This window comes from Branchiostoma belcheri, unplaced genomic scaffold, assembly GCF_001625305.1.
Source record: "Branchiostoma belcheri isolate BF01 breed outbred unplaced genomic scaffold, Haploidv18h27 scaffold59, whole genome shotgun sequence".
Classification (NCBI taxonomy): domain Eukaryota; kingdom Metazoa; phylum Chordata; class Leptocardii; order Amphioxiformes; family Branchiostomatidae; genus Branchiostoma; species Branchiostoma belcheri.
This window is the reverse complement of record NW_017804231.1, coordinates 805273-818404: the sequence shown is the minus strand read 5'-3', so window position 1 is coordinate 818404 and position 13132 is coordinate 805273. Positions and strand designations below refer to the sequence as shown.

The 13132-nt window shown below is 39.5% G+C and overlaps 1 protein-coding gene across 1 annotated transcript; it reads right to left on the bottom strand.

Moving 5' to 3' along the window:
• Positions 1-1400: 1400 nt before the first annotated feature.
• On the bottom strand, positions 1401-10721 carry LOC109482009 (glucose-6-phosphate isomerase-like). Its single transcript, XM_019784646.1, has 17 exons — positions 10533-10721; positions 7713-7803; positions 7289-7426; positions 7017-7067; positions 6710-6793; positions 6146-6295; positions 5754-5825; positions 5415-5513; positions 5199-5259; positions 5024-5067; positions 4848-4883; positions 4576-4692; positions 3901-4030; positions 3560-3636; positions 2899-3103; positions 2681-2747; positions 1401-2527 (listed from the first exon to the last, which is right to left on the bottom strand). Exons 1-17 carry the CDS (start codon positions 10709-10711, stop codon positions 2401-2403), a joined length of 1728 nt encoding a protein of 575 aa, XP_019640205.1. The 5' UTR covers positions 10712-10721; the 3' UTR covers positions 1401-2400.
• Positions 10722-13132: the final 2411 nt, after the last annotated feature.

Below are 13132 nucleotides of genomic sequence, written 5' to 3'. Positions count from 1 at the left end.
TATGTTCAATAGGAAAACTTCAGCTCCTAATGTTGATCATCAGCAACCGGCAACTGCCAAGGCAAATCACACCATCCAAGGAAAAGTACCAGGAGAAAACATCCCGCGTACATCTTGGAGCCAAGACAGCATCCCAGAGTCTTTCAATGGTCCCAAAGATTTACAGAGAACACCTCAGGCTGGGTTGATGGCCACCAAGGGAAGGCAGCTAAACTTTGGCAGGTCCCCTGTACATGTACAGCCTTGCCAAGGTATGTCTACAGGAAACAAGAGGAAGATTGAGGTTAGTATTTATCATTGTGATACAACATTGCATTTTGAGAATTCCCAAAGTGTTCCAAAAATTAATGCAATATGACCCGTGAAATTTTGGCAGTAATGAGTGCAGTACTGAAATGTACAACGGTAACAGGACTATAGGTCAGGGTCCACATAATGTTTCTGTATCTTGTACCCTTTGGCAAAACACACGAGATACATGCATAATTTTGATCTTTTGTTGAACTCTGCTTATTATAGGAAGGAGCAGGTCATGTCACTCCTAAGAAGCCCAGACCCAAACCAAAAGTACAGGAAAATGTGGATATACTTTCCCTGGCTCATGCAAACCAGGTAAGCTGCTTTATACCAGAGAAGTCAGTAATCACCTTTTCATATGGCAGCACTCACTGTTTTCACAGTTTTGATGGACTCCTTTAAGAGCTGGTGTTGTAAGACTTGTACACGCCATGGTAAATGAGATGAACTCACAGTCACCATCATGCAAGATCTAAATATTTCATGGAGACCTGGCATGTTTGAATTCTTGTTTCAGTTGGAGAAAGTGAACACAGCCACACTGATTGCCTGGCTGAGACAGAAGGGTGTGGTGTGTAAGAGCAAGGACAAGAAGGGAGACCTGGTCCAACGGGTGATGGCAGTAGCACAGATCACACGGCCAGAACAGTGAGCTACTGTAAACCAAACACTGTAGGATAAGATTCTCCCAAGCACAACAGTCATGCAGTTATATCTACAGTGTATGGGTAAATCTATGACAATTTTGGTACTGAGAAGCAGCTATGTCATAGAAATGAAACTTAGGGCAAACTTTGGTTGTGGCATCTAATGTTCTGTACATTTCCTAGATAGTCACTATCAGGGGATTGTAATAATTTGTACTATAGATATTGCTGTATGAAATGCAAATTTGCATTGTATTTCAAGTTGTTTCAAATTGTTAAATAAGTTTATATGACTGATATTCAAAACATGCTTGAAGTTCATTTTAGAGATGTGATTTCATCAGGTAAAGTATACTAGTTACTTTCAATGTTGCTGTATTAAGGTACGCAAATTTGAAAGTCTTATCTTTACAATGGTTCACTTTTAATACATGACTTCAAAAACAAGAGATACAACTTAAATAGAATCCATTTATTCCCACCATGGTTAGAACTTGATGTACAACTCACATAGACATGCACAGAAGTTGCTATATGGGGTATTGGGTAAAATACTCTTACTAAAACTTTCTTTTTACCTCAATGAATTGCACAATACTGTCACACAGTATTACCAGTGTTCAGGCTCCAGTGTTGTGATGAACATGGACACAGATTGGTTAATTGGCACTAATGTAAGTCTTTATTTATGGAAGGATGTGGTTCAGATATGTTTGTTATGTTCAGTTCTTCAACCTACAATTGTGTTAAACAAGACATCAGGAAACATGTCTCTGTAGTCTGGTTGTTGACAAAAGCTGCCTAACTGTTGTTCCCTTTGTTTCACAGTACCAATGTATTACCATCATAGGTTTACTGTTGCCTATAAAGGAAAATAGCATTGGTTTTGTTACCTTATAGCACCAAGTCACCATTTTTCCTACATACATGCTACCTACACTGTTGCATCAAGCCAGATATGTTATAACATTTGCAAAGCGAAGAAAAAGCAAAGCAAATCCAGCTGCCTACTTTTTTGCTAAGCATATTTGCTCCTTTTTTTTTAGACTATTTGAAATGAATGTCTTTATTGATTCTTGCATCTGTACAAGACAAGTAACACATATCAAGCCTTCCATATACTTTTTTCAAACCCCACCGGACCTTAAAAAATCTTTCAATATTTGCAAGAAGACACAGCTTGCTCAACATGCGCCAGTTTGCTACAATCATTTTTTCACCTCCCTGTCCTTTTACCTTCCTTGCTCTCCTCTCAATGTAGCTCTACAATAGCCTTAAGCATTACTACGCTCAATCCTCAATAGCTTCCACAACATAAATCTCATAGAATACTGCTCTTTTTCATTGACATGGCAGCTGCTTTCTTTGTACAATGCTTTTTTCTTGTTTACACACACAATTCCATGACGATACTGCAGATGTATAACTTAAGAGATGCTGATCTTCAGTTCTTGATCTACTGCTTCCTGTGTTGCTTGAAGAAGTTCAGGATGCCATTGGTGGAAGAATCGTGGGTGTTCACAGGCTGCTTTCCCTTCAGCTCCGGCTGGATGACTTTAGCTAGCTGCTTACCGAGCTCAACACTGGAAAACAAAATATGAAATATCTTTTATGGAAGAAAAACAAGAGTCCTGGTAAGCTAAAAAGGTACCAAAATGCCTTCATGTACATGTAAGAGGTTGATTTGTTATACAAATGAAATATGAAAAATAACCACACAACTTGTTTACACTCACCCCCACTGGTCGTAGGAGTTGACGTCCCAGATCACACCCTGTACATGGATCTTGTGCTCATACGTGGCTAAAACAGAGAAAAACGAAAGGATATAATTGTTAGCTTTTGCAAGTTGTGCAATCACTAAGAAGACACAGATGACAGTAGTGTGTATCGAATAGTTATTTAAGGCTGGGATTCGAACCCAGAACCAGGATAATCCCCCAGCCGAACTCACCGATGAGATAGCCCAGGTAGAAAGGTGTGAGTTTCTGGAACACGAAGCTGTTGGTCGGGCGGTTTCCCTCGAACACCTTGTGTGGCAGCAGCCTCTCCAGCTGCTCGCCGGTGTAGCCGCTCTGCTCCAGCTCACGCCGAGCCTCCTCACGGGTCTTTCCCCGCATCAGGGCCTCCGACTGGGCCAGGAAATTAGCCGTCAGGATCTGCAACACAGGAAGGTTTTGTGAGCCAAAAAATATATTTTAGCGACAGCTCAAATGATGTAATCATATACAAGGAAGCCAGCTCCTGAACTCACGTGATTCAGAGGTCAACTTCTGTTGCATGGTAATCACATGTACATTGTAGAGGTGAGCAGTGGGGCTCCATTATTGAGCACACCCAAACAATTTCTGTCCCGTTTCCTTCATATATGTGGTGAGAGCGAGTCCAAATAATTTTGACTTTATTCAAACTTTATTCAAAGTCAGTCCTCGACGTCAAGGGTTGCTGCCGCACGAGCAATGAAGACTCCACACGACAGCACCAACTACAATGGGAATCATTAGGATACACAAACTCAGAACTCGAGCTGGCCTCAACAAAGAATTGCTAGAAATCACTAGGGAATGACGAGCTAGCAACCTGATTGGCAACCCCAAGAACACTGTGTAATATACCTCATGATGCTGGCCTTGTTGGATAGGGTTGTGTGTATCCATGGGCATCAGGAAGTCACATGGGATCATACGGGTTCCTGTCAGGATTAAACACAACAACATACATGTAAATAAACTTCATAAACTACTGTAACAGTTGCCTTTGACCCAGTGTTGACATCACACTTCAGAGAAGCCATGTGACAAATCTCACTGGGTCAGTCTATCGAAGTAGACCAGAGTGACTGGTTGAAAGCTCTAGGTGAGATTTTCCCCTTTGTGTTGGAACAAAAGTTTAAACTTTAAACTGATATGTACATGTAACTGCCAACACAGATGAACTTGAATGTACAGTCACTGACCCTGATGAATAAGCTGGTAGAAGGCGTGCTGTCCGTTAGTGCCAGGCTCTCCCCACACGATAGGTCCTGTGGTGTAGTTGACGCGGTGGCCGTGGCGGGTGATGTACTTTCCATTGGACTCCATGTCTCCCTAGAACATCCAAAATTACATGTACATGTATTACTACCTATGTCATCGAAATAAGAATACAATTCAGTCTGTACTGGCTAGAAGACTGCTGGTAACTCTTCTTTTTTTTTTTTAAATAATCCTGTCATACCAAAATCACACCAAAATCAGTTCAATAAAATGCTGAAACATGATCTTAGACTTAATTCTTGATATATTTTCACATTTTAATCAATTGAATATAGACGGTAGTTAAATATGTTTAAAGTTAAAACTTTTGTTCCAACACAAGGGGTTGTTCTCACCAAAATCTTTTGATGTCACTCTGGTCTTCCTTGTTACACTGACTCAGTGAGACTTGTCACATGGCCTCTCTTAAGTGTAACGTCAACGTCAGAAAAGCCATGTGACAAGTCCCACTGGGTCAGTCTATTGAGGAAGACCAGAGTGAATGGTCAAAAGCTATAGGTGAGAACAATCTCTTGTGTTGGAACCAAACAGAGCTATCAGCACAGATGAACTTTCATGATTGTAGTTGAATACATTTGACTGAGAAGAGAACACACCTGCTGGAAGTAGGCAGCAAACCGCTTCATGTACTGGTCGTACGGCAGGATGGCGTGGGTCTCTGCACCGTAGAAGTTATGGTACCACACACCCAACATAGCCATGATCACAGGGATCTACAGGACACATAACGTGTCATAAACTACAAGTTATCAAATTGTAAGTTGTTAAGCATAATTAAAACAAGACATGAAATTATAAAACATATATTGAACATTTTAGTACTAAATATTCAAGAGTGAAAGAAGTCTAAAAACCTAAATGTACTCACGTTCTTCTCCAAGGGAGTATTCTGGAAGTGGTTATCCTGGAAATAGAGAAACACTGCAATCAACTTTTGATTCTGTAAAATGTTTTTTAAGAGACATTGTGTGTATGATTATTGATATAACATACTAAAGGAAAGTCAAACTTTTTCTGGATTCAAAATTAAAGACTGGTACCTACCATGTAATGAGCACCCTGGAGAAGTTGTTCAAAGTTCTCGAAACCTGGAACAAAATAATATGACAATTAGAAACTCCACAATTTACCTGAACAGCAGTACTGTATAACATCATTACAAGGTAGGTAGCATAACGAAAGAAAGAACGAAACAAACTATATAATCTGCCGAACTCACCGATGTAACAGGCGATAGACAGTCCAATAGCAGACCACAGAGAGTAGCGACCACCAACCCACTAAAAAGAGTTGCAAATAAAAGACTTAGTATTATTCTATTTAGGACTATAACTCCTTCTTTTATTAATACAAAAATAGGACTGAATGAACAAACATACCGGTAGTTTCGGCAATATGTAATGTGGATTTGATTACATGTAGAAGTTCTACTTACATCATAGAAGACAAACATGTTCTTGGGGTCAATGCCAAAGGCCTTGACCTTCTCGGCATTGGTAGACAGGGCGACAAAGTGCTTGGCAACTTCTTGAGGCTGTAGAAGGAATGAATAAAACATTGTCATGTACATTTTACACAAATGCTATTACAGGAAAGAGACCAAGAAGCCAAATGTCTAAATCTGTGTTCTACCCAGCCTGAATTTTTTTTTCATCATCTCAATTTTGTTTCACATATCATATTGATCGCTAAAGGTGTGAGGCATCGCGCCAGAAATGCAACAATCGTAGAGGGAAAGTACTTTCTGACTAGCTCCTGACTAGTTCCTACACACCTGCCTAGCCTTCTCCAGGAACCAAGCCTTGGCAGAGTTGGCATTGGTCAGGGTCTCCTGGGTAGTAAATGTCTGGAACAAAAGAAATAAAAACATGTACATCAAATTTCATTTCATAACACATCAAAACCTCTAATTTGTTGACATGACCACGGAACAACAAAAATGAAATCAACAGTATCTCAATAGGTACTCTTACTCAATACAATGCATAGGTCAGTCTAAATGCCAAACAAAAAAAATATCTTATTGAGATTGCAACAAAGCAATAAACAGGTTACCAACTGGCAGCGTTGCTGATGTCGGTTGCCATTCTAACTTACACATAATAACACCATACCTCAAAACATTGATCCATTCAAAGTTTCTGAAGAGTTAGAAGTGTATCATACCTTAGACGCGATCATGAACAGGGTAGTCTCAGGGTTGAGGTTCTTGAAGACTCTCTCAGCGATATGAGTGCCATCGATGTTGGACACAAAGTGAACGTTCAGGCCAGGCTTGGCATACGGCCTCAGTGATTCACACACCATCTTTGGCCCCTGTATCAAACGATTAGGAAAACATTGTACATGTTTTGCATTTTGTTATAGCTTGATCATTTAACAGGTGTCAGATACCAATCCTAGGAATTGCACAAAAAGCTACTAACATAAATTCAGGGCTTGAACTACTGGGTGCATGTGCACCTTGGTGCACCCAAAACTGGAACTGTGCACCCAATTTTTTTTCCGTGGGTTCTGACATCAATCAGTACAGCAAGAAACTGTCCTTGTAACCTATGTGTACTTGGTACATCTTTACACTGTGTTGATATCTGAAACAACATGCATACCTCACGCCCCCTAGCAACTTCATCAAAAAGTGCACGCACCATCCTTGTGGCCAGACATCTAAAACAGATATTGCGAACTTGAGTTCTATTTAAGAGGGCTTTGGACATACACCATACATACCAGGTCAGAGCCTCCGATGCCAATGTTGACAATGTCAGTGATCGCCTTGCCAGTGTAGCCCTTCCACTGGCCGTTGCGAACAGACTGGAAGAAGGAAAAAAACAACTTGATCAAAAGTTTAACCATAATTTTTTGTAGAATAGACAGACACAAAAAAGGATTGTTTCTTCAACATTGGACAAAAATTATGACAAACTTAAATTCTCAACGAGCCTTAGTTTTCTGTCAAATACTACATGTATATAATTCCACAAGTAACAAGGATTAACAAAGACAAACTGAAAAGTAGAAGGGAAAATTTGCAAACCTCGGTAAAGTCCTTCATTTGCTTCAACACCCTATTGACGTCATCCATAACCTGGGAAAATGAGAAAAACTTTTATCAAATATCATTCAACACCAGGATTCATTAAATCAACTTAACACCCAGACAAAACTGCTACTTTTCGATGTAATTTGTACCAATCTTACTTTTTTAAAAATCTACCTGTAATAAAATATTAAGTGTTTTACTAACAGAAATGCTATTTTGTAGTGGAATTTCTACCGTGAACATTAAGTGATTTACAGTATACGTACGTTGACACCATCCACCATCATGGGCCTGTTGCTCCTGTTGCGGAGAGCCACGTGTAGAACAGCCCTGTCCTCCGTAAAGTTGATCTTGTCACCTGAGAACATCCTGTCCCTGTACTGCTCAACACCCCTGTTACGGGCCTGCAACAGAGAAGGAGTCATGAGTTACTGTAGAAAAATAAAGCAGCACTCAGGGCACAGTATATCAGGAAATGTTAGAATAGGCAACACCAATCTAATTACTAGTAGTAGTTGGTTCTTGGATTTTTGTAGTAAGAAAATATGAAGCGACAGGCCTAGGCATCCTATAAGTGCCCCTAATGGTACGATAAAAATTTAAGCAAAATCCAAAGGAAATCATTGAAAACATAATCAAAGTTATTCAACACCAAGATTTGAAGAAACAATTTATTTTAATGTTACAGACCAGTTGCATGAGCATCCTGAAGATTTCCTCATTCAGGAGGTTCTTGGAGTAATCAAACAGATAGTCTCCATCCTGGGTCTGCATCTTTATACTAGGGAAAACAATAAACATAAATCATTTTCAAAATCATTACGATACATAGTTGCAAACTGAAAGATATAACATTAGGCCACACTAGGGCTGCGGACCGGTACACTGTACCGGTCCAATACCGTAAAAATCGTTTCGGTACAGGTCCAAAATACCGGATCATGAAGTAACGAGTATATACCGAAATAGCTAGTTTACACCATGTATATGACTAAAGATAGGTAAATCCTACCACAAAGACGAAAAATTAGCACTGGAAAAGACGTAAACACCGTCGATTGATTTGAGATCTCAGTCTTACGAGACATCGCGAGAGTGTGGCTGATCCAGGGTTGTGTTTGATGTTTTCTGAATAAAGATACTGACAAGTTGTCAACACTTTATTATTGTTTCTGTGTCATGATTGAAAAAAAGAACACGTGTTAATTTGTCAAATTGTTCAGGTACAGGTACAGGTCCGGACCTGTACCTAAACCTCTGTACCGGTACCTGTACCTGTACCTGATGTTACGTTTAGGTACGCAGCCCTAGGCCACACCAATTTAATTTGTTGGTTCTCAGATTCGCCTCTTCGTTTTTTTCTGACTTGCAAAAAAAAAAAATTTGATTCTGGTCCTGAATCAACTGAAAAATGCTCATGTTTTGCCCCCCAACAGTTGAGGAAAGTCCTTTTCTTCCTAGTTGTTACAGTTTTCCCATCTATCATTGCAGTGGTTCGATTAAAAGTTCAAAATTCAATGTTTAAATTTTAACCCAGCCTTTTGTGTTGACTTCATGGCTCATTTTGTAGCATTTAAGCCTATAATAGGATGCCTAGACCTGTTTTTATTTTTATTTTTTTTTGCCCTGTCGCTTCATATTTTTTCTGAAAAAAATCCGAGAACCAACAAATTAAATTGGTGTGGCCTTAATTGAAGTTGGGCAGAAAGGACTGTTATGTTTGTGCACAGGAATTTATTTCTTATTCCTCCATTTTTATCTGAAAATTAATCAAAAGTAGAATTTTTTAAAAAGTCAAAATTTTTAATACCTGCCTGCGTGCAAGTCTTTGGTTTTAATTTTCATTAAAAGAATTTTTATGAGAAAATGATCAGGCACACAGAATTGTAGCAGTTTTCCCATAGCAAGAGTTGTTTATTATAATAATACCATGTAATTTTGATGTGCATTTATATATAATTTTTGTGTAATTAGTTTTTACTTTAGGGTTACATTGTTACTTAAAGTCTACCATTTATTTCATGAAAATTGAACAAGAAGTACACATTTTGTGGTGAAGTACTAGTAGTGTCTACATGTTGTCTATGATTGTTCCTTTTATGATTACGTAGACATAAACATCATATAAAGTATGCACGTTTATGTAATCCTAGACTGTCCTGAATTCTAGTTCAAGTGTTAAAATATCCCGCAATAATATATCATCGCCCTGTTAGATGTGCTGCTTTTTGCACCACACATGGGGTTTGCTGAGTCCCACAATATAAACTTTAGTACACCAAAGTATTAAATAGTAGTTATTTGTTTAATGTCCCTCTGTTGGAAAACAGATTGTACAATGTTTCATCACTCAGGTGCCAGATCATGGAGCTAGAAATGGTCGATCAGCTCAAAAAAACTTGTCTCTTCCAGGGGTCCCCATAAAAAGGCTACTTTTTTCTAGGGTCGGTCGTGACACAGGAAACATTTTTTCCTAGGATTTATGCCTTTTACTTGGAAACAATTTCTGCTGAGTGATTCAATCCAAATTAAACTTCCTTTTAACCAATCATCATAGAAAAAAAGATGCTCTTTTAAGTATTGTTTATAGGGTTAAGCTCAAAGAGCTTTTCTTTATAAAATGGCTGACCCTTGCCTTAAATTGTTATCATTAGAAGGCCTTAGCTCACTCATGCATTCATTTCCTCAACAGTGTGTAAATGACTAAGCAGTTTTTAAGGAAATGACTGGTAGAAAATCGGCTTCAAAAACCTAATTCTGTTCTTTAAATGTCTGTATAGAGTCATGATTTTGGCAACTTTCTAAGTCGACACACGTACTTTGTATGATATTTAACACCTGGCGAGTTTCAATATTATTAATACTATTACTGTAAATCACACTATATTCACAGTAGCCAAAGTTCACAGTCTGAGAAAAATGGACATGTTTGCGGAACTACATGTTTGCGGTGGCGGCAGGTGCAGAAAAAAGAAAGTTGGAGAATTATATAATTGTTCTCGGTACAGAAGTGACCGCGAAAACTCCGAATATAATTAAGTACCACGATTATAAAGTGATTTACAGTAGTTGATGCTCAGCATCTGTAACAAGTTTTCAAGGAAATTCACGGGTGTGGAGTGAAATACCATTCTATGTACGCATTGCAAGATACCTGTAGTGAAAATCGGCATTTCTGGTACCCCGTACAACCACATAAATACCCCCGCTCGGTAACGAAGTGCAAGGTCAATGTCACTTCACGCCACAAATCATAACAGTCCTCAAATCCCCCTCATCCGCGGGTCAAGGTAAATATGACAGGTCACCCATATAGAAAAAATAAAGCTGACAATATATCCTAACACTAGACACATGTGAACACGAAACGTTGCCTACGTGTGGCACGCCGGCAACATACTTCCGCGTTTCCCAGAAAAATGACATTGAAAGTACGAATGGGAGGGGGGCGTAAAGCCGGTAAAACTTAACGTTTTTTCTCGGGTTTTGGGTCTAAAAATAGCGCCGTACCTGAACTTGTCGAAGCGGTGCGGGTCCTCCCTGAACATCCGCAGCATGTTGAGGCGGTTGCCGTGCTCGGCGTGGTAGATCTCCAGAGATTTCCATGCCGGATCGGTGGTGAGGGAACCCGACATGACGAACTTGCCTCCGCTGTACAGGCTCTGTGGTGAGCTGGGAACGGGAGGCATGGTAAGGAGGGGCGGGGTCACAACTATACAAACCGGAAGTACAACTCGTCCTCAGGGTAACGTGCGTTACAGCTCTGTGAACGAGTCAGGTTCAAGTTCAAGTCCGTTATTCACGCCCCCTGTCTGTTATAGACATTTTAGCATGTTTATACTTAACACAAATGTTACAAACAGATATCTGATGAGCTGGGAACGAGATCATAACAGGTGTCCCCAGCTACTTGTACTTCCCACAGAACTAAAACAAAAACAAAAAACAATGTAACGTTATGCAACGGAAAAAATATCCTCTGATCCAAATTCAATGTTTTTTATCGAAATAACTTATATATTTGGGCATATTTTTGTAAACGTATTATTGGGACAATTTATTGTGACCCATAAAACCCCGCCCGCTGTCTAAAAGCTGTCGTCAAATGCGTTGTCATTGGCGCGCGAACAAACAATAAGCAAAGTATCGTGCGTTGGGAGTGGGAAAAATGATCTGCACAAAAAAGGAAAATCAGAAATGAACGTGTACTCTATACAGTTGGCTGTTCGGGATATACACAGAAAAACAAGCGCAGGGCCTTTACAATATTTTGTCATGTCTACGTCTATTTGTTCCTTTTTTCATGGCGCTCTGAAAAGTCTCATGCAGTTTGTAAATGCTTTAAAGTCGCCCTTATCCTGAAACATCTGGAAAACATATTTACTCCTGTTTCATACCGTTGCTAAATTCCACCTTAAACGGTCGTTGCCATTTGAAACGACCGAAGTCATACCGCAGAACGGCTACTCTCCAAGCAGAGGTTTGGGTTCTGGCTTATTTGGGGAGACTTTTCAGGCTTTTTATCGGGATTCCTTTTTTGCACCGCTATCTTTTTATGTTGGCGTAAAAGACACGAGTGCTAATAAGAAAGCCCGATAAAAATGCCTAAAAACTCGCCACAAAGAAGCCAAAACCCAAACCTCTGCTTGGAGAATACAGAACGGCGGTCCCGACTACCGTTATGTTTCATGGCGTAGAGGATTCGGATTTAAGGATTAGGCTTTTTGACACAGGCTAGAATTCGAGCTTATTCTCTTTCTTTTTGCACTAATGTTATATGCACTACGCAGTAATATGCACTATGCAGTTATTATCTGCTTGGACATTACGCTTTGCCGTGCAGACATATTCGGGTCGTTCAAAATGACATCTGTGATAAATATAATGTCAGAGAAATCAATACAGACCAGAAAAATAATATGTGGGACACAATTGTCCCATATAAGGACATACAAGAGATCGCCCGACCGTCATTTTTAGATCGTTCCTTTTGAATCTGGTCTTGATATGGGGCTTCTCGCGAAATCTGGGTCATGTTGTCGCCAGTTCCCAAGAGACTAAGAATAACTAAAATAAAAAATAGAACAAGATATTGTAACTAATTGTGGTAGTGATTTCTAAGGCACGGGAACCTACATTGCTTGTATGTATGAATTGTTCCATCATGTTCTCAAATATGAAAATTCTGTCCCTTTTAACGCTATATGATTTCAGTAGTATCGGTTTCTCTGAAGCATGATATGATATTTCACAAACACGCAGACATATGTCTATGCGACACCGCGGGTGGCCAAGGATGTTACAAATGTCGCTGAAAAGACCTAACTTACAGAATTTTGGTCGTGAAGCCTGTTTTTCGACATCCATCAAACGAATGTTGTTAAAAATCTCTCCCATTCTGAAACTTGAACTAAAAAGTTTATAATGCTGAAAATGAAAGCATTTCATTCAATTTGTAGCTCTTCAAGGCTTAAAGAGCTTTAGAAAATACCCAAAAGTTGAAAACAAAAATAAACACGCTAATAAAGCAATGTATGAAGTGTTGTTACAAATTGACAGCCCAAGCGTCCCAAATATTAGTTTATCAGGGTAAAGTACAGACGGTAGCTATGTAGTTATTCAGGGATTTTGCCTAACACGGTGCCATATGGTAAAATATGGCTACGTCTAACTGTCAACGCAAGTGATATCTTGGACACGTGTGTTAAGAAAATAGCACCACGCCCTGATACACGCCTATCAGTATTTGAGACCTCGATTCTTTCGCCATTTAAATTTTCTACTCTCTATTGTCTTTCTTCGTCTCTTCGTTGTGACAGAGAAGACAGTTGCTATGTACAGTATTTACAGGTTCATTGTACCAGGGAAATTCCCCTAGCTCTTTTCGACAAGCACAATTAACAGTTGACCACAGCTTAACGTCCCATTCTAAAATGACTGCGACCCTTAACAACGTACATATCAGGTGGGATTCGAACTCCCAACCTCTTGGTCCAGAGGCAGGATCATTAACCACTGGACTACGCACACTACAAGCAGTACAATACATGTATAATGTAGATGCGTATTTCTGCTATGTTGATTCAAATGGTTTGAAATATGATAATGCC

Excerpts from the sequence above, each read along its gene's own strand:
- LOC109482009 (XM_019784646.1), bottom strand. The coding sequence starts at position 10,711 with ATGCCTCCCGTTCCCAGCTCACCACAGAGCCTGTACAGCGGAGGCAAG. Across the intron at positions 3,104-3,559 it reads AACAAGGCCAGCATCATGAG|ATCCTGACGGCTAATTTCCT; the intron begins GTATATTACACA and ends CCTGTGTTGCAG. Across the intron at positions 2,748-2,898 it reads CTACCTGGGCTATCTCATCG|CCACGTATGAGCACAAGATC; the intron begins GTGAGTTCGGCT and ends TCTCTGTTTTAG.